Source organism: Pelobates fuscus, chromosome 2 (assembly GCF_036172605.1).
Source record: "Pelobates fuscus isolate aPelFus1 chromosome 2, aPelFus1.pri, whole genome shotgun sequence".
NCBI classification, from domain to species: domain Eukaryota; kingdom Metazoa; phylum Chordata; class Amphibia; order Anura; family Pelobatidae; genus Pelobates; species Pelobates fuscus.
In genome coordinates, this window is record NC_086318.1 from 92,959,850 (window position 1) to 92,982,211 (window position 22,362).

Sequence of the window (22,362 nt, forward strand, 5' to 3'; positions counted from 1 at the left end):
CCAGAGTCCAGCAAAGGTGAGCCGGGAACTCGTCACCTGTGAGGTGAGTCTTCGGTCTGGGCCCTGTGATCTGCTCGCTACGTTTGGTGCTGGACGGGTAGCAAAGACGGCTGTTCGCCGGGGGCAGGGTGGGTCCTCCCCCCAGCCCCAGGCCGGTATGAAGGCCGACATCTTTGTGCCACGGGCCCGTTCTCTTCCAAGGACCGGGTCCTTCCCATAGTGGGAGTGACGGAGGGATGCGATGGTCTGTCGCCGTCTGTGGCGGCCGTCTCTCCGTCCGTGTGGGTGATGTTGTCAGGTCAAGCCCTTGGTGGCCTTCGGCCCAGGTGGGCCAGTAGTGAGAGGTGCAGGTTTGTCACGGTGCTGTAGGCCCAAGGGGGTCCCTTGTTCCCTCCAGCTCCTGCCGTCCCGCTTTTTAACTCGTGGTTGGTGCGGTTTAGAAAAGAAAAGGGTTTCCAGTTTTACCCAAAACCGTTGAATGTGCTTATTCAGCCGCTTTAGTGTGCGGTCCACGGAGCAAAGGACTGGGGCACATTGCTCTTGTGTCTCCTCATCATCCCACGTGTCAGGCGCCATTATTGCTTCGGCCCTCTTCATGTGGCTGTGCTCCGTTCTGGGTCTATGTGCCGATGTCATGTTGCTCAATTTAGGCTGTCGAGTGTAGACCGGGATGACCCCCACCGGTCCAAAGGGGGGGGGTAGGAGAGTGTCTATTCTCGTGGGTGACCTGGAAGCAGGGAGATCGGCCGTCCCTCCCCAGCTCCGGTGTAGTAGGCTGCAGCGGTGCTCTCCCGGTGTCCCATGCTCGATCCGCTTTGCAGGGTCTCAGGGTATCTCGCTGGGTCCCGTCTGGGCTCTGTGCTGCCCGTCAGTGGGGTCAATAGCTGTTTTAGCCCGTTTAAAGTTAGTTTGTTTGCCTTTTCAGCGGGAGTTCATAGCATGCACGTCTACTCTCCTTGAGAGCCAGGCTCCGCCCCCCACATACTGCTTTTAATTGATTCACAAGGTTATAAAGTTCACAATGTGCAACATTAACAATAAAAATTTAAAAAAATATATATTATTTTAAGAAATACAGTAAATTACTATTTCCAAGGAAACTGTGTGCTCTGAGTTAATAATGGAATGTTTCCAAAAAGCTTTTTGATTATATCACTTGTTTACAAATGATTGTATCTCAAAATGTAGACAAAATGTGCATTTCGTGCTCATCAAGATAATATCTATAAACATATGTGAATGATTTAAAAATCATTAAATTTTTTTTTTTAAATAAAAAACATGAGCATCAAAAAATAAGTCCACACAGTGTATTAAAGAAATAGTTTATAATATTGGTTGGATTGAGTTGTGTGTAATTTAGAATTCAGTTCACACTCTTGTTTTTGATCTAATATCAGTGACAACATTTCATGCCAGAGCAGAGAGAGGTCAGTACGCCTGCAGAATGGAAGGAAAGGTCTATTGACTAAAACTGACTGGATGGAAACTGAACAAACACAAGGCAATAAAAACAGAAACAAAATAAATACAGTTGCAATTAATCTGGGATTTTCCAGTGACAAATGTTATGTTTTCATGCTGTTTCACCATGAGGACACTTTAATGAATAGGGACCATAGCAACAGACAACCAAGAAAACACATATCTGATGAATGTCATAACACTACGTATAGCTATACTTAATAAATGTTCTAAATGACAGGCATAAAAAACTCTATTACATCTAAATGAACTTTACCTTTAATTATTAGCTTTAATAATAATAACCTCATTATTGGTAGAAAAGTTATCCAATGATAATGCCAGAGATATGCAATTGTTGTAATAATGGTAATAATGGTATTTTCCAAGATTGACTAGTTGTGCATAAAATTTCAACTTAACTTTGAATTCCTAACAATTCATACTTCAATGAATAACCCTGAGCAACGTGCACTTAATCTACCCAGGGCCGTCTTTAACGCGGGGCAAAAAGAGCAGCTGCCCTGGGTCCTTTTGAGCCCCGCTCCCCACAACAATTTGCAAAAAAGTTTTCCTCCCGATTAAATACTATGCGAGCAGCATCGCTGCATTTTTGAAAAAAGAAGTAAAAAGTAATCTGGAAAATACAACTTTTTGGTGTCAGAAGTTGTGTCAAATATCAAGCTAATCATTTTTTTTTTTTTTTTTTGATACAGCCATTATATTCAATACATTTGTGCTAATTTCTTTGCTGGTTGGAGGGGGCTGAGGGATAGTACTGTACAATCTGTGCATTTTTATATATATATATATATATATATATATATATATATATATATATATATATATATATATATATAAAGTAATCTGCAAAATGCAAAGTTTTAGTATCAGAAGTTGTGCTAAAAATCAAGCTAGAAATGTGCTTATTTTATTAAAAAAATTTAATTTCTAGAATAATGATACAGCCATTTTATTTCATACATTTGTGCTGATTTTTTTTTCTTTAAGCACCATCTTTTTAAGGAATTTAGCACAAGTGACATTTGTTTAGCACCTTTTTTATTTATTTAAGAAGTGAGCCAAATTGATTTAGAAATACTGACCTCTGCTAATGAAATCTACTGTTTAACTTATGTATGTAGGAATATTTAATGGACACTATAGTCACCAGAACCACTACAGCTTAACGTAGTAGTTCTGGTGTCTATAGCAGCGTGTCACGTATTCATCCGCTTATAGAAATGTGGTTAATGACATTTACTGTCCACACAGGAAAAGTTGTGCCGAGCAGCAACCTAATCCACAGAAGGGTTAATGCTGAGTAGCAATTATACAAATGAAACCTGGTGTCACGTATTCATCCGCTTATAGAAATATGGTTAATGACATTTACCGTCCACACAGAAAAGTTGTGCTGAGCAGCAACCTAATCCACAGAAGGGTTAATGCTGAGCAGCAATTATACAAATGAAACCTGGTGTCACGTATTCATCCGCTTATAGAAATATGGTTAATGACATTTACTGTCCACACAGAAAAGTTGTGCTGAGCAGCAACCTAATCCACAGAAGGGTTAATGCTGAGCAGAAATTATGCAAATGAAACCTAGTAACTGACTTTGGGGTCAAAGGGCGGTTACAGCCTATCAGAACTAAAGGCGTCGCTTTCTGTGTTCCCTGACCTCGGCTAGTATTTTTGACTATTCTATGTACGTTAAATCCGGCCATTCTAAGGACCGGTAATACGTTACTTATTTGTCATCCGTGCTATACAGTTCTACGTTCTGGATCAAACAGTAATCCTGACATTACGACATGGCCATAGATCCTGTAGAACTGTGTCAGCACATAGCTGCTTGCGAGAGGAAATTAGAGGAGAATGATCACCGCATGGATCACTTCGCTCAGGCTTTCAGTATGCTTCTCGCTAGAACGGCACATCTGCAGCCTGCAGCTTCTCCTCCTATAGCACCTCTACCCTTTGTACCTCCAACCACTGTAAATAGGACTCCTAGCATCTCATTATCGCCATCCCTACAGTTTGATGGCAATATCCAGGAATGCAGGGGTTTTCTTAATCAGGTGGAGTACCATTTTGAGGCCTCACCAGGGTCGTTCCCCACGGACAGAGCAAAAATTGGTTATCTAATGAATCAATTAAAGGGCAAGGCTCAGAGAAGTCACCAGAAGCAAGACCAGACGTACGTCTATGTCCCTAGCACCTCAATTCTCTAAACCTGTTTTGTCTAACCTCCCTGTACAGTCCGAACCAGAACCTAAGCAGTTGGGGGTCACTAGACTGTCGGAGGCCGAAAAACAGTATAGGAGAAGGGAGGGGTTATGCCTATATTGCGGTAGAAAGGGACATATGATAACTAATTGCCCAGTGCGTCCGGAAGACTTCCGCACCTAAGAACCTTAAGGGGACAGATCTTAGGTGTGATGTAGTTGTCCTCTAACAAAAACAAAAGTAGATTCCTCCTTGAGGTATCTATTTCCCTTGAAAACAAGAAGTTTTCTTGCAGTGCCCTAATGGACTCAGGTGCTGCTGGAAATTTATTGATGTCTAGTTTATTAGGGGTAATGAGATACCGGTCAAGGAGAGACCTACGCCGCTAGCTGTAGAGGCTATTGATGGTAGACCACTCACACAACCGCTTATAACCCACAAAACTGTCCCTATTACGATCTCTATTGGAGCCTCCCGTAGGGAGGAGATGACGTTTCAGGTTATTACTTCTCCATCATGTCCTATCATATTAGGGTTTCCGTGGCTGAGTAAGCACAATCCCTATATTGACTGGGCTAATGGGGAGATATTAGAATGGGGTAAAGAGTGTATGGGGAGATGTATAAAACCAGTACTAAAGAGATTGGATACTATTGACCTTCCCACTACCACTCCCCAAACTCCTGGAGTTCCCATACAATACCGAGAACTTCACAAAGCATATGACTGTGCCATTAACCTGTTTCCAGGCGCTATGCCACCTAAGGGGGCAGTTTATGCCTTATCTCCCCAGGATAAATAATGAAGGAATACATTAAAGAATCCTTGAGCAAAGGGCACATAAGAAAGTCATCCTCACCAGCTGGTGCAGGATTTTTTTTTTGTTGAGAAAAAGGGTGGTGAGTTACGCCCTTGCATAGACTACAGGGCACTTAATAAAATCACTGTAAAAAATGCATACCCTATCCCACTCATTTCCAAATTGTTCGATAGACTTCAGGGAGCTAAAGTATTTACTAAGCTTGACCTTAGGAGCGCTTACAATTTGGTTAGAATTAAAGAGAATCATGAGTGGAAGATGGCATTTAATACCCGTAGTGGACACTATGAATATCTGGTAATGCCATTTGGGTTATGCAACGCCCCGGCCGTATTCCAAGACTTTATAAATGATGTACTCAGGGAATTCATTTACTCATTTGTCTTGTTTTTTTGGACGATATTTTGGTGTATTCCCTTGATCTTCAAACTCACCACTCCCATGTGAAACAGGTTCTGCAGACGTTGTTGAAAAATAAACTTTATTGTAAATTAGAAAAGTGCATACTGTATTTGACCAGCCTGAAGTCCACTTTTTGGGTTACAACATCTCTGCATCGGGATTTCAAATGGATCCTAAAAAACTAGAGGCTGTACTACACTGGCCATTACCCTCTGGTTTAAAAGCCATTCAAAGGTTTATTGGTTTCGCCAACTATTACAGAAGATTCATCAAGGGATTTTCTTCTGTAATAGCCCCCATCACTAATATGACTCACAAAGGGGTTAGTAGCACAGTATTGTCCAAAGAGGCTGTGAATGCTTTTGAGACTCTTAAACAAAGATTTGCCTCTGCGGACATACTAAAACATCCCGACACCAGTAAACCTTTTATATTGGAGGTTGATGCATCCGAGACAGGAATAGGGGCTGTTCTCTCTCAGAGAGAAAGCCAGGGAACACCATTGCATCCTTGTGGCTACTTCTCCAGAAAGATGTCTCCTGCTGAGCGCAACTACGATATTGGCAATAGAGAACTGTTAGCCATTATTCTTGCCCTCAAGGAGTGGCAACATCTTTTGGAGGGTTCCAAGGACCCCCTGTTGATCATAACCGACCACAAAAACCTGGCATATATAGGTGATGCCAAACGTTTGTCTTCCAGACAGGCTAGATGGTCACTGTTCCTTTCACGTTTTAACTTCCTCATTACTTATAGACCTGGTTCTAAAAGTACCAAGGCTAATGCCTTGTCCGAGCAATTTGATAATGAGTCAGCTCCGGAACAGGTGACATCTCCTATTATTCCACCAGACTGTATTATTGCTACTATTGTCCTCTCACTGTCTTCTCCACTGCTTGGCACCATACTGGAGGCCCAGCCTCAGGCGCCCAGTGGTAAACCATGTGATAAACTGTTCGTTCCCCTATGTGAAAGGGTTAATATAATGAAAGTGTTAACAATAACAATATAACTGCTGGACACCCGGGCATCAATAAGTCCACTGACGCGATCACTAGATCATTTTGGTGGGATTCACTCAGGAAAGATGTAAAGGAGTATGTGCAGGCATGTTCTGTGTGTGCAGTTTCTAAGGTGACTCATGCACTTCCTTGTGGCCTTTTGCAGCCTCTTCCTGTTCCTGAGATTCCATGGTCCCACTTATCCATGGACTTTATTGTTGAGCTTCCTAGCTCTGCTGGGTTCACTACTATTCTCAAGAAGTTGCCATCTTCGCAAGAATTGGTCCTAATTTTCATACGTGAAATTGTCCGTTTGCATGGCATCCCTCACAATATTGTGTCTGATAGGGGCTCTCAGTTTGTGTCCAGGTTCTGGAGGGCGTTCAGTAAACAATTGGGTATTGATCTCTCCTTCTCCTCCTCCTACCATCCACAGACCAATGGTACAGCTGAGAGGGCTAACCAGTCATTAGAAGTTTATTTGCGTTGTTTTATTAATAGCACACAGGACAATTGGTCCGAACTACTCCCGTGGGCCAAGTTCGCTAGAAACAATGCTGTTCATGACTCCTCTGGGCACAGTCCATTTTTTGTAAATAATGGTAGGCATCCTATGGTTCTCCCTGCGGTATTTTCTGATACTGCCATTCCTGCTCTGGATGAGCATCTGGCCTCCATTCGGGATACCTGGGTTAAGGTTCAAACTGCTCTAGGGGCTGCTGCTGAACGCTTCAAACATTTTGCTGATAAGCGTAGGAGTGCCAACCCGGTGTACCAAGTGGGGGACCGGGTTTGGTTGTCATCTCGCAACATCAAGCTTAAGGTCCCTAGCATGAAGTTTGCCCCCAGATTCCTTGGTCCCTATACAGTGCCTCGTAGGATCAATCCAGTGTCTTACTCTCTGGCTCTTCCTGCACCTTTAGGGATTCCCAACACTTTTCATGTGTCCTTACTCAAACCTCTTGTCTGCAATAGATATACTGTTCCTTGTGTTCCTCCCCCTCCGTTGGTGGTGGGTGGTCAGGAGGAGTATGAGATATCTTCTATCGTGGATTCTAGGTTTTCTCAGGGCACTTTACAGTACTTGGTTGTTTGGAAAGGTTACGGTCCTCCTGATCGTTCTTGGGTTTCGGCTCCTGACCTGCATGCGGGCCGTAAGATCCGCGCTTTTCACGCCAAATTTCCTCTCAAGCCTGGTCCTGCCCGCCCGGTGGGCGTTTTTCAGGTGGGGGGTAATGTCACGTATTCATCCGCTTATAGAAATGTGGTTAATGACATTTACTGTCCACACAGGAAAAGTTGTGCCGAGCAGCAACCTAATCCACAGAAGGGTTAATGCTGAGCAGCAATTATACAAATGAAACCTGGTGTCACAAATTCATCCGCTTATAGAAATGTGGTTAATGACATTTACTGTCCACACAGAAAAGTTGTGCCGAGCAGCAACCTAATCCACAGAAGGGTTAATGCTGAGCAGCAATTATACAAATGAAACCTGGTAACTGACTTGGGGGTCAAAGGCCGGTTACAGCCTATCAGAACTAAAGGAGGGGTATTTAGGCCCAGTTCTCATCCTGCTCAGTGCCCTGTCGTGGTTTTCCTTGTGGTTGTCCGAGAGCGCATTCCTGTTATTAGTTTTCTACCTGGTTTTTGACTTTGGCTTTGCTTATTTGACTTCTCTATATTCTGGTGTCCTGACTCCTGGCTTTCCTCATCGCTGTGTCCCTTTCTGTGTTCCCTGACCTCGGCTAGTATTTTTGACTATTCTATGTACGTTAAATCCGGCCATTCTAAGGACCGGTAATACGTTACTTATTTGTCATCCGTGCTATACAGTTCTACATGCTGGATCAAACAGTAATCCTGACACAGCGTTTCCCAATTGGTGTTTTGCAAGAACAAAATAAGGGTTCTGAGGTGATTTGCCCATCTGGTGGCCCATGCACTTAGGGCCACCTGATGGGCATTGCTGCACAGGGACCCGGTCAGCGGCGTGGCCGATTAATAGTGCGGCCGGGCCCCCGTAGTGTGGGATGCTGGGAGGCAGCTTCCTCCTAGCTTCATATAGAAAATGATGTGCTGGAGAGCGTAAGGCGTTGAGGTGTGTGTGTATCTGGCAGTGTTTGTGTATCTGTGTGTCAGTTTGTGTATGTGTCGCTGTGTGTATTAATGTATCACTGTGTGTATTTGTGTGTCAGTGTATGTGTCACTCTGTGTATTTGAGTGTGTGTATGTGCCTTTGTGTATCTGTGTGTATGTGTCACTGTGTGTATCTGTGTGTCAATGTGTATCTGAGTGTACGCGCCAGTGTATCTGACAGTGTTTGTCACTGTGTGTATCTGAGTGTCAGTGTGTGTATCTTTCAGTGTGTGTGTATCTGTATGTGCCAGTGTGTGCATCAGTGTGTCAGTGTGTATGTGTATCTGTGTGTATGTTTTAATTCTATATATGGTGCACACAATCAGTGGTGTATCCTGGTTTTGTGCTGCCCTAGGCAGAACAAAACTCAGGCGCCCCCCCCCCCCGCGCCACCCCCACCCAACCTTTACCCCGCCCCGCATTCTAAATACACACACACACATTCACTGACAGATACGCATACACTAGCTAACAGAAACACACACTCGCTAACAGAAACACACACTCAGTAACAGACACTCAGTAACAGACACTCAGTAACAGACACTCACTAACAGACACTCACTAACAGACACTCACTCTCACTAACAGACACTCACTAACAGACACTCACTAACAGACACTCACTAACAGACACTCACTAACAGACACACACTCACATACACACACTCACAGGCAAACACACACGGTCAGACAGACACACACACTCACAGGCAAACACACTAACAGACACACACACTCACTAACAGACACACATACACACACACTAACAGACACACACACACACACTAACAGACACACACACACTCACTAACAGACACACACACTCACTAACAGACACACACACTCACACTCACTAACAGACACACACACTCACACTCACTAACAGACACACACACACTCACTAACAGACACTCACACACTCACTAACAGACACACACACACTCACTAACAGACACTCACACACTCACACTCACTAACAGACACTCACATTAACACTTTTTTTTTTTTTTTTTTACTTTAACCCCCCAGCCTCCTTACCTTTGGGAATGCTGGGGGGGGGGGGGGGCTTCTTTTTTCCCTGGTGGTCCAGTGGCTTTTTTTTTTACTTTAACCCCCCCAGCCTCCTTACCTTTGGGAATGCTGGGGGGGGGGGGAGGGCTTCTTTTTTCCCTGATGGTCCAGTGGCTTTTTTTTTTTTTAAACTTTAACCCCCCCCCCCCCCCAGCCTCCTTACCTTTGGGAATGCTGGGAGGAGCTTCTTTTTTCCCTGGTGGTCCAGTGGCTTTTTTTTTTAACATTAACCCCCCCCCCCAGCCTCCTTACCTTTGGGAATGCTGGGGGGGGGGCTTCTTTTTTCCCTGGTGGTCCAGTGGCTTTTTTTTTTAACTTTAACCCCCCCCCAGCCTACTTACCTTTGGGAATGCTGGGGGGGGGGGGGCTTATTTTTTCCCTGGTGGTCCAGTGGCTTTTTTTTTTTTTAACTTTAACCCCCCCCCCCAGCCTCCTTACCTTTGGGAATGCTGGGGGGGGCTTCTTTTTTCCCTGGTGGTCCAGTGGCTTTTTTTTTAACATTAACCCCCCCCCCAGCCTCCTTACCTTTGGGAATGCTGGGGGGGGGGGCTTCTTTTTTCCCTGGTGGTCCAGTGGCTGCTGGGCGGTCGGGCGGCGCTGCTGGGCGGGCGGCGAGGGAGCACTTCCTTTGAGCTGTCTGCTCAGCTCCCTCGCGCCGCACAGTGAGGCTGGGAGGCGGAGCCGGAATATGACGTCATATTCCGGCTCCCAGCCTCACTGTGCGGCGCGCGAGGGAGCTGAGCAGACAGCTCAGAGGAAGTGCTCCCTCGCCGCCCCCCGCCCGCCCGCCACGCAGCAGCCCAGCATGTCTGTTAGCCGCAAGGCTAACAAGACATTTGCCTTGGGCATTTGGGGGGCGGCTTTTTTTGCCGCCCCCTGGAAAATGCCGCCCAAGGCAAATGCCTTGTTTGCCTCGCGGCTAATACGCCCCTGCACACAATGGGTTATTTGTCTATAAAAATCAAATGAGAGAGATACTCGTGCTTTAAGAATTTTGAACGATGGAAGAATAGAACCTATTACACCTGCTGCTATGGTCCAGCAGAGAAAATAACACAATATTCCCCTATCACCGTTTGCACAGCATGAGCCGGTTGTAGCAAAAACATTAGCTCTTGCTACATCTGTACATTACCGTGATGGGCTTGAAGTATTTTCTATTCTGTTATAGTGTTAAAATGGAGGATGTACAAAAACTATATAACATAAATTTGCTTTTGAACAATTGTATTTGGCATTTTCAGATGCCTTCTGACAGGCATATTATTTTATATCTGTCACCTAAGAAATGCTACTGTTTTCAGCTATAATTAAAAACGTATGCTGTTTTTTTTTCTTCTTTTTTTCGGAACATAGTGTAAAGTCTGCACTTATGTCAGGAATAAGAATATAATAGCTTAGCTGAGTTACGCTCAGAAGTCAGATTGCGAGCCATGATTGTAAATATCACAGATCTTTCAACTAACTTAGGAGTGTAAATCATTTCTCCTGATATCCCAGTTTTTACTCAATCATATTATGAGTGCAGTAAAATGGTCAACCAGTCTGGAAAGATATTCTGTATATTGTTCAAATGTTGTCCATTGCAGCTTTGGGTTGTGTACCATGCTGCACATATTCCCTACTATACAGCACATATAGGGTCAATGAGGGTTCATACTTGGAAGAGTAGTTTTACACTGCAGTGCATACAATTGAAAATAATTGCTTTGGTCCTCTAGTTCCAGTGTTGACTTTGTTGACTGCCAGTGGTTTTTCTGAAATTGTATTGTATTTTTCTGTATTACATGGAGTGTTCTCCTGCCTTGCCTTAGTTGTCCTGACATTTGCCAGATGTTTCCATTAATGTATCCTTGTTTCCTTTGGATACCAAATTAGTGTGTGTATATATATATGTTAAAAGGCCTGAACTTGTGGAGGCCTGAATTTGTGGGAGGAGTAAGTCCCCTACTTAAACTCCCAGCCCCTACTCACCTCTGCCTTTCAGCTGATTGTTCCCACCCACCTACACCCTGTTATAATTACATTCTCCTTGGTGGGCCCTCTTTTATTTACAGGCCCACTCGTACGTTGGTTTCGGCACACCACAACCAACTTTGCTCACAGTTACTATCCATTACGTATTTAAATTCCGAGCACAAATATATATATATATATATATATATATATATATATTTGTTTTTTTTTTCCTCATGACCACTAAATCTTTAGTGGTCCTGAGGAAAGTCCCTAGGAGATACTGAAATCCTACTTGAATGTATTACCACTAAGTATAACAAATTGTTGAAAAGACTATGAGTGCATCCCATTGCTACATATTTGTATATTTGTGCCTAGGATTAGCACCTGGCAATTTGAATTTCTTTTTAGTGAGCCAGTGTACAAGGAAACTTTGTAAGCTTTATGTATATAAAATATAAAAATATTATTTTCTCCTCCCTCCTGGGTGGTATGTTTATTCCTCATTACTGGGTCCTCTTCCAGAGGTCTGTGAGTTTGAGGGTTCTGTGCAGTATCTTAGCTGTTCCTAGAACTCTTCTGGACAGAGCTCTCAGATGTCCCACCTGGAATCTGTTGAAGCCACTCTCTCAACTTGTGAGTCATAGCCCAGAGTGCTCCTATCACAACTGGGACTACTACTGCCTTCACTTTCCACATCCTTTCTAGCTCTTCTTTCAGTCTTTGGTATTTTTCAATCTTATGATTTTCTTTCTTCCTGATATTAAAGTCACTGGGTATTGCCATATCCACCACTACTGCAGTCTTCCGTTCCTTCTTGCAACTGGCCACTATGTGCTGGATTGTTTAAGGGGCCTCTTTGCACAGTCTGCACATTGAGTCTTGCCTACTGTGGTAAATCCCAGCTTCTATTAATCAGGTGCTGAGTGCCTATTCATGTGCTGCTAGGATTAATGCCTCAGTGCTGTCTTTGAGTCCTGCCTTTTCCAACCACTGGTAGGATCTTGTCATGTGAGCCACTTCCACTATCTGCTGATGGTACACTTCATGGAGAGGTTTGTCTTGACATGGAACCTCCTCCTTTTCTGCATCCTCTATCTTTTGAAGTCTAAGGCATTCCCTTAGCAGTTCATCTTTGGGGGTCATCTTCGTGATGTACTTGAAGATGCTCTGTGTTTCATCCAGGACTGTGGCCTTGACATTCATCAGTTCCCGGCCTCCTTCCTTCCAACTTGTGTACAGTCTCTGGGTGCTTGGTTTCAGGTGGAATCTTCCATTCATAGTGAGTAGTTTCTGGGTCTTGACATACATGGTGACAGTTCTTCTCTTGGCCAGGTTATTATCCAGCTGAGTATCTAATGACCGGTAGGGCATATGCATTGATGGCATAGATCTTGCCATTGAGCTGGGACTTCAGAGCCTGTCTGACTCTCTGGAGGTACTTGGATGCTGCTATCCTCCTTGCCACTTCCTCGTGGTTGCCATGTGCTTGTGTTACCCCCAGGTACTTGTAGCTATTCTCTACATCTCCTCTTTGGCCTTCTGGTACTTGAACTTGTTCTATCATGATCATTTTCCCTCTTCTTGATATCATCCTTCCACACTTATCATGTAGAGTAGTTGGCTGATAGTAGCTCCACTCTTGAACCTGTATCCGTATCACTCTTCTTGATGATCTGGCTAAGTTGAGGCCTATGCAGAACAGCATCACATTGGTATATGCCACATTTGATGTTTACTTAAGTTATTGTCCTGTAATTGGCTTCTAGAGTTGTTTTCCACTTGACCATTGAGTTCTTGATAAAGGCTCTTATTGTTTTGTTGACCTTGTATAGAGCCAAGCAATCCAGTATCCATGTGTGTGGCGTGGTGTCATAGACTTTCTTATAGTCAATCCAGGCTGTGCACAGATTGATCTATCTGGTCTTAGAATCCTGCATGACTGCTTGGTTTACCAGTAGTTGGTGTTTGATCCTGTGTAGATGTTTCCAATCCCCTTTTGAGTATTGCACGTGTACTGACTCATATGCCCATTGATCTTGGAGGCTATGATGCCTGACAGGACCTTCTGTGTTGTGGGGCGGCAGGTGGTTGGTTGGTAGTTAGATGGTGTTGTTCCCTTAAGAGGGTCCTTCATGACCATCATTGCCTTGTGTTTGCCAGTCAGTGTGGGAGCCTTTTGCTAATTAATTTGTGCTGCTAGGCATTCATGCAGCGTTGTTAAATTTTTCTAACTTTTTTTAAAATAAATTATATATATATTTCAAGAGACAGTCTCCGGCTTTCTCCTACTTGATAAAAAGCATTATTAGCTTTCTATCAGAATGCTGAAACAGAATGTTGAAGATTAGCATTTCACAGTATTTTCTGGGCGTAGCACCCTGTCCAATTTCAAAATCATTCATTATGCAAATGCTAAAACACCCTTTCATTTTTTAAAAGGTTACAGATCTGGTGTGCTTGTGATAAGTGCATTAGCCAAGAGAGAATTTTGTTTGGCAGAAAGTCCTGCAATTTGAAGCCCAAACATATCCATCACTGCAATACTCTTCTACTAAAATCCAAATAATTGAACGCCAAAAGTGTGTTGTTGTGTGGAAGACAAGCAGTTTTCTAGTTCTTTTTCCATTTGGCTTCTGCTAGCTTATTATCTTTAGGTCCCCAGCCGTACTTTATGACAGACAGGCATTTATATAGACAATTCTATTCTCATTTGAAAGATATTTCATGCGGTATCGCACTTTGCTTGCACTGCTGCTTAGGAAGCAACAGTGACAGGACACGTTCATTGTAATGGTCTGTGTTCTTGATATTTAAGTGTTTTTTTTTTTTAATATTACTTTCGCAAGGCATTTGTGTTTCTTTTATAAAACTATATATTTTCTTTTTTTAAAATAGGTATTTTTGTAAGATTCTGCTATGTTCGATACAAAGACATTCTGCTATTTTTTTTAAAACATCTAATGTACCCAAATATTAACATAAACATTAAGATCATCGTTGTCATGTTTGTCATAATTCTGCTGGGAAATTAAGATATAATGCTATCTCATGTTACATGCTCATGGGAAGTGTTGCCTGGTAGTATTTATCTTTGAGAAGTGGCTACAGAGAATTAGTTTAGTTAACCTTGGCAATTCATAGAATATTTAATGGACTTCCTATTGTCAACGTAAAAAAAAAAATCTGCATATAAGCCAACACTCTTGTTGACCAACAGCATGAGGAACATTATTACAGATGTCTAAAAAAGGCAGATATAGCAATTTAATGTGAAACTAAATTCAGAGTGGGTGAACATATCTCACTTTGAAATTAAAATGTTTTAAAAAAATGTGTGGCGCTCAACTGAGCTGAAACCATTGCTGCCTTTTGTGATACATTCAACACCACCATACTATATGCACTTTGTGCATAATGCATGTAAACATTTCATAGTAAAAAGACATCTCTCTTGACATATTAGTAAGAACTAATTACAGCAGTCACAAATTGTGTGTAATGCTCAGAAGTCCCTTCAATATCATTCTTCTTTGGACATATGTAAGTGACAAACCACTTGATTTAGTTACAATAACCATCATGTGTGTATGTATGGGCGACAACATTGACATTCCATTTATTTTAACTGTGAATCTGAAATGTATCCATTCCCTCAGTCATGTGAGGAGAAGAGCCAATTAGGCAATGGATGGGAATGCTAGGATGGAGAATAGCCACAGAGAACAGAGAGGAGGACATTAAAAAATGAAGGTTCAAAAGAAGTAATAGATAAAAAAAAACAGACAAATTCAATAAATTGCACCAAAAAGAATGTGCAAAACTGTTTGTAACATTTTGAGACATTTCCACAATTGTGTTTCTGAAGTGTTGCAGCTGTTAAAAGAGACTGTTATGCATCCAATTCCTGCTGTATTGAGTGTCTCTGCAAATGTGTAGAAGACACACATAGTTGTATCAAGAGCAGGGCAAATAATATTCTCTGACCCAGCTTATCAATACGGCTCATTCTATTGTGTCAGAACATCTTTCATTGAGGGTCTTTACAGCACCAGGTCGTTATTACACTGTCATCACAGACAGAAAGAAAGCATAAATTCTCTGCAGTTTACAGAAGTCACACAAATATTTTCTCCTGTTTGGAGTGTGCATCAGAATTAATTTTCCTTGTTGTGATAATTGTCCCACTCCGCTAGTAGTACTACCTACATCTAAGAGATGATGCAGTGCACCAACATACCTAGTGACATATGAGATATGTTGGTGTTCGTGAATGGTTTAAGTACAGCAACCACTGTTATAAATATTTTTTTGGGTCAACTGTACTTCTGCTGGAACTTCTAGGACAAGGCTGTTCCCGCAGCACAGACTATATTACCAGTAAAATAATTAACAACTGTACTGTAATTATTAAATTGTACATGTATTTATAGACACCATATACAATGTGTGTTAACATGCACTACTCAGTGGGGTGGGTTACCCAGATACAGATGTTGCATTAAGTGGTTGTGCTGCATTAGAAAACAAAATATGTCCCAATTCTCCAATCAGAATAGAGGCTCAGGATCTATGTCAGCATTGGCAGAGACTACCAGTAACTACTGATCTCTCTGGACCACTCTACAAGAGAAGGCCACTATTGCACACAAAGGATAAAAAAATATATACTAAAACTAATGAAGATGAGGACTGATGAGTGCACATACTTTGTACCTATAAACTTCCACCTTTAGCTTTTGTTTGCAATTTGATAAAGACCCAGTCTGTTTAAAATATCGATTTTGTATTGTTGTATATTATGAAAAAAAAAAAAAGAACCGTGAATGCTGTCCATTTTCTATTGTATATGTATTTATGTTTAAATAAAAATTAATGATTGTTTTTTTTTGTAATAAATTATTTCAGTGTTGATGAATGGAGAACAAAGTACTTACCATTTCTATCAATAGCGAATGGCACATCATTTGTAACAATTTCATAATTGCAGATCTGGCTGAATTGCAGGGAGCAGTCTTCATCCATTGCCTCTACTTGTAGGATGCTATCGTAGATTTTGCCCTCTGTCACTGTAGCTCTGTATGTCTTCTCCTTAAATACTGGTGCAAACTCATTTACATCATTCACTTGTATGTGGACTACAGCCCTGGAAAACACAAGTATAGGAATATCTGAGTATGTTTTAATGTTAAAAAAACAATGATTTTCCCACTTACAATGTAAAAATACTAATAATACAATACATCCCAATAAATAACAATACAAGTACATGCTAATTTGAAGGAGTTTTAAAAAAAATAAAAAAAATATTAAAACAGTGGAATACTTTTAAACTGCTTTTATTGTCATATAGTATCATTAGGAGTCACCAGTCATTTGTTGAGTTTTCTACCTGCAATTTCTCCCCTCACAAATCTATCTGCCATTCTTGGTGAGTTTAACACGAACCTCAACAACCCCTCCTCTATACATGCATTCTCAACATCAGGTTATCTGGGACCTGGGGTGGAAATATAACTGGCACCCACCACCCCAATCTATAGAATACATTTTTTGTTTCTCTGCAATGCCCTTTTCTTAGGGAATATGCAAGCACACACACTAACATCCATATACACACACACATCAATATAGATTCATGCTCACTTTTATGTACATACATGCAAACATTGATAATCACACACATGTACATTCATGTATGCATACTCAAATTCATATGCACATATGCATATTCACACATGAACACACATTCACATTCATACACACACATATTCCCACACACATACAAACTCACATTCATACACTCATACGCGTTCAATTTTTATATAAATCTTGACCCTTGATGTCCATTGGTTTGCTGCTAGGACCAGTCTTTGCACTGATTGCACAGCCCCCAGCAGCTCTGTACTAACTCCAGGGCTAGAGTGATGTTACATCCCAGCTCTTGGCATAAGTACACAACGGCAAGGAAGTTGTTCAGTCATGGGCATAGCACAAACTGATTCCAGCAGTCCCCCCTCCCCCCCCCTGTCTATGAGGACTGGTAAATTGAAACTGCAAAGCAGACAAATACCAGTGCAACCACAGCTGGTAAGAAGGTGCCTGCGCTGGTGAGAGGAGGGTGCTCTGTCCTCTGTGGTGGACTACCCTATGTTAGTCTACAACTGCTCAACACTCATGTAATCCTTTGGTTTATCTCTGACTTCATAGTTGCACCTGCTGGCATTCATTACAAATGTGTCAAGATGTTGTATCACCGAACATTATAACAGTTAAGTTCTTACAGTGCTTGACTCCAGAGCTTAATAAACATGTATTTTATTAAAGAAATATAAATACTTATATTTATTTTTCTAAAATGAAAGATGTGTTTCATTAGGATCCTAATTCAAGCGCTGAATTTTCTGTGAGTGCCCGTTATCTTATTGTGTATTGGAGAGGTGTAACCTGTATTGAGATGCACTCCCAAGATTAGCACAAACAGGAGGAAGTTAAGCGCAGGAGATGCTGTGTAGTAAGATAACTGGTTTTATAAAGTGTTTTGTATAATTTCTTAGCAACGTCTTGAGAATCCTTTAAACAATTTAATTTATTGTATCACCCCAACATGCCTCCATCTGCTCAAGCTTCATTCCTTCTGTGGAAACTCTCCCAGCATCTGATCTACCATGTTTGTACCTTCATATATCTCCCTCTTTTATATAAATCTCTCCTTAGTCAGCTCCTACTAGCTTCAGTTATTGGTAAATTAGAAGACAACACCCACAAACACACAAGAATGAATCAGGAAGAACCCTATTTAAGAAGTGGGTGGAAAGGGAAGGGTAGGACATGAAATGCTTAGACATATTTTTTATGTTTTTATGATTGTATAAAAGGTGGTCCCTGAGGAAGTTTCCATAGAAACGAAATGCGTAGGACCGGTGATATACCACCAATCTATTTTTTTCAATTTATTTGTAATAAATAATTTTTTACCTACCTACCTGATTCCGGATTTGGATCCAAAAGCACCATTCTGACTGAGAAACCAGACCTCCCCTGGGGGGAAGGCAAACTCAATGCGTTCTTTTCATCTGGAGTCTGTGAGTTCCATATAAAGTGGGAGCACTGCAAACCTCCTGCAACAGTGTTGCACTATTAGTTATTTTTTTTGTTTTAGATATTCAGCTGTATCCCATTTTCTGTATACGTTCATAAATCTTGCCCAAAACCCTATCCAATCCCTACTTAATTTTTTCTCTCATAATTTTTCCCAAACCTATTTTTTCAATAAAAACCTTCCTACACCATTTACAACTCTTCTCAAACTCATGAAATGAAACTTCTTTACAAAAGCATTCCTTAACTCTCCAAAACCAACTCTCATATAATTTACATTTATCTAAACTTACCATCACATATCCCTATGTTTAAGTTTCAAGTAGTGTACCCAGCACCCTAACCTCTACCTCTCCTTCTCTTGAATCTAATATTGATCAGAGCCGGTGCAAGAATTTTTGCTGCCCTAGGCAAACAAAAATGTGCCGCACCCCGCCGCCCATTACAATGCCCCACCTATATGATCTGCCATATGAGCCAAAGCCAGTGCTGCACAAAGTGTCTTTTCTCTGAAAAGGCAGTGTATTTACATTACATGTAGGCGCTACCAGGAGACAGGCCAGTACATCAGGAGATGTGGAGGAGGCAGTAGGAGGGGAACAACCCAGCAGCAGGACTGATACCTCCACCTTTGTGCAAGGAGAAACAGGAGGAGCACTGCCAGAGAACTGCAAAATGACCTCCAGCAGGCCACAAATGTGCATGTGTCTGCTCAAACGGTCAGAAACAGACTCCATGAGGGTGGTATGAGGGCCCGACGTCCACAGGTGGGGGTTGTGCTCACAGCCCAACACCGTGCAGACGTTTGGCATTTGCCAGAGAACAAATTCGCCACTGTGCTGTGCTCTTCACAGATGAAAGCAGGTTCACACTGAGTGTAACGGATCACCTGGCACCCCGACTTGGTACCTCCGTTAAAGGATGCTCCTAGTGCTTCCTGAGGACTCCAAGCACTCTGGCAGACACCACAATCACCGAATCCGAGAAACCTTTTAAATTCTCCCAAGCATATGAATGCTGTAGACCATTGAATAGGAACCATACGAATAGGCTTGTACCCCTAGCAGTCAACTGGAACAGCATACAATAAATCCTTCCCCCAATAATGAGACGACACATCACTTTGAGGTTAAAACAGGAACTCTGGACTGTCTCATCCAGCCTGGCTTTTATTACACTAATCCACATACAGGCCACACCCAGGGGGAGGCATAAAATAACCAATCACATACATGGTTCAGCCCACACATCCCCTCCCCTCAGATAACATTAAACTCAATTATCCGGTACACTTTTTCAGCCAAGTTCTGGATGTACCCCAAAACCCGGGGGTACACCTTTAAATCCAGAATCGCTGGATAGCCCTTATTCAGGGGGACAACATATCCAAAATTCAAGTAATTCGGATGAATGGTTCGTGAGATATGGGGTTCCAAAGATTTGACCGACCGCATGGGTAAAGTATCCGAAAACAGTTCCATGCATTTTGGCCCTGCGGTCGGTCACAAACAAGGGAATGAAAACAGGCGAATTGCCTGTGTTATAGAGCCTGGAGAGGGTTTGAATGAATTCCCTTGTTTATGGGGCTCTTTCTACCGAACGGCGGGTCATTCGGTAGTTTCCATACGAATTTCTGGAAGTATGGAGGTCTCAGCGGTGTTTGCCTAGTCAAGTGTCCGATTTTAGTTCCAGACACTCGACGGCAAAACACCGCTGTTCGGTAGTTTAAGATGGCCGCCGCCACGTGTTTGTTTCCTGAATGGCGGCCACCCAGAGGACACAGAACACATTACATGATTGCCAATTACCCGTTTGCAACATTGTTGCAAACGGTAATTGGAGGCACACTCATTCCTGGGTGGTCTGGTTGTTCGGTAGTTTCACTCAATATACTGAATGGAGTGATTCTACCGAACAATCAGAATGCTGCATACAAATCACCCAGGATAAACTTAACACATCTATAAATACATATATAATATTACAGGCAGTACACTTGAATATGCTTCACAGTCTTAAAGGGACAGTAGTCCCAAAAGTCCCAATATGTCCATAGATGCTGTTAAAAGGGCCAGTAGCAGCAATATACAGTACAATATGCCCCAAATAACCCAGGGGCCATAGTCAGTAGGTAGGAGGCTAGCAAACAGGCTTCTCCAGGGCCCAGTGGCGAGGTTGGTTTCGCCACATTTCTCCCCTTTTCCAAACATACTAACAGGGTACCTGACCTCTTGCCGGTCAGTGCCCTTGTTAGTCCAGCAGCCCACCCACAAAACAGAAACAGCAGTACAGTCCACCCACAATGAATGGTTACTACACCTGAGTAATGGAAAAACTTGTCCAGGTCCAGGTGCCTCACCCCGGCTGTGTGGGGGACTGGTAGGCTGTTTTGGTGGGTTGCTGAGTGGGCAGAGACCAGCGGTACTCTGCCCTGGTGCCAGCACTACTACAGGAGTTGTCTGGTTGGAGCCTGGTTGCTGGAGACCGACTGTCTCCCCTTTAGCTGCGCAGCTCTGCTGCTGGAGACCGACTGTCTCCCCTTGAGTTACACCGCTCTGCTGCTGGAGACCGACTGTCTCCCCTTGAGTTACACAGCTCTGCTGCTGGAGACCGACTGTCTCCCCTTTAGTTACACAGCTCTGCTGCTGGAGACAGACTGTCTCCCCTTTGGCTAAACAGCCCTGTTGTGGGGGGGCAGGACCGACCGTCCCTACCCCCTGTGCTGGAAGTGCAGAGACCACGGTCCCATCTGCACAGGTGTGGGGCTTACAGTCTCCCCCTGGTACATTAAGCTGCCGCTGGGGAGAGGTGGTAACCAGCTCCTCTCCCATTAGAACACTCTGCCCATTGATGATCCGCCGCTGGGGAGAGGTGGTAGCAATCTCCTCTCCCATTAGAACACTCTGCCCATTGATGATCTGCCGCTGGGGAGAGGAGGTAACAATCTCCTCTCCCATGCCTACTTTCAGTCTTTGTGGAGGGAGACCGACTGTCTCTCCTCCCAATTCAGTGTCCTGCTGCTGGGGAACGGAGACTGGGCTCTCTATTCCCAAAAAATCACGCTGCTGCTGGGGGGTAGGACCAACTACCTCTGCCCCCTGCAACTCAGCCTGCCGCTGGGGAGGGAGGACGCTGCTCTCCTCTCCCTGCACTTCACACTGCCTTCCCGGCATATCACTCTGCTGCTGGGGGGTAGGACCAACTACCTCTGTCCCCTGTAACTCAGCCTGCCACTGGGGAATGGAGACTGGGCTCCCAATTCCCTGCAATTCACACTGCCGCTGGGGAATGGAGACTGGGCTCCCAATTCCCAACAAATCACACTGCCGCTGGGGAGGGAGGACGGCCCCTTCAGCTCCCTGTAACTTGGGCGCAGAGACCACGGTCCCATCTGCGCTGGTGAGGGGTTTACTGTCTCCCCTTGGTGGGTTAGGTTGTCGGTGGGGAGAGGGGGTAACAAACTCCTCTCCCTTACACACCTTCAACCGCTGGGGAGAGGGGATAACAGGCTCCTCTCCCTGCACCGTAGACTGCCGCTGGGGAGCAAGAACGGCACTTTCAGCTCCCTGTAACGCACACTGCCGCTGGGGATCTGGGCCGACTGCCCAGCATCCCTGTAGGGCCGGTAGAGAGACCGCAGTCCCATCTCCACCTGCCATCTGTGGGTCTTCCCAGGACCAATCCGTGAGGCCCCGCAACATTTGTGAGTAAGGGCCCGGTGGAGAGACCTTGGTCCCATCTCTACCTGCCTGTTGTGGTTCCTCACAGGACCAGTCTATGAGGACCCCCACTTCGGGTTCCTCCCGCCGCCTCAGGGAAAGACGGCTAACCTCCTCGGATGCAGCCTCTACTCGGCTGCTGTACCGCTCCTGCTGCTGAGCATACTTCCTCTCTTTTGCCAACCGGAATTCTCGGTCCAGCCTTGTGTTTCGCTCAGCCATGACCTGGTTCCAGATCACCCGGCGTGTCTCCATGGGTATATCATCCCCATACTCGGCCACTCGCTGCCTCACCTCGGCCAGCCAATCATCTCCAGAGCCAGAACCTTCCATACTTGTCTGCTCCCAGGGGCGCTGCACGACTGCTAGCGTTGCCCTCAATTTGTAATCCAAACGAACTGTGTCTCCGAGCTGCTTTACCTCGCACTAGGACGCCATCCCACCGCTTGCC

The 22,362-nt window shown here is 43.7% G+C and overlaps 1 protein-coding gene across 1 annotated transcript in view; it reads right to left on the bottom strand.

Annotated features, from left to right (window-relative positions):
• Positions 1-22,362, bottom strand: part of CLSTN2 (calsyntenin 2) — an 827,610-nt gene that overhangs the window by 260,752 nt on the left and 544,496 nt on the right. The window contains exon 4 of the mRNA XM_063442469.1: positions 16,029-16,237. Coding sequence (XP_063298539.1) covers positions 16,029-16,237 — 209 coding nt within the window. The remainder of the gene's footprint in view (positions 1-16,028; positions 16,238-22,362) is intronic.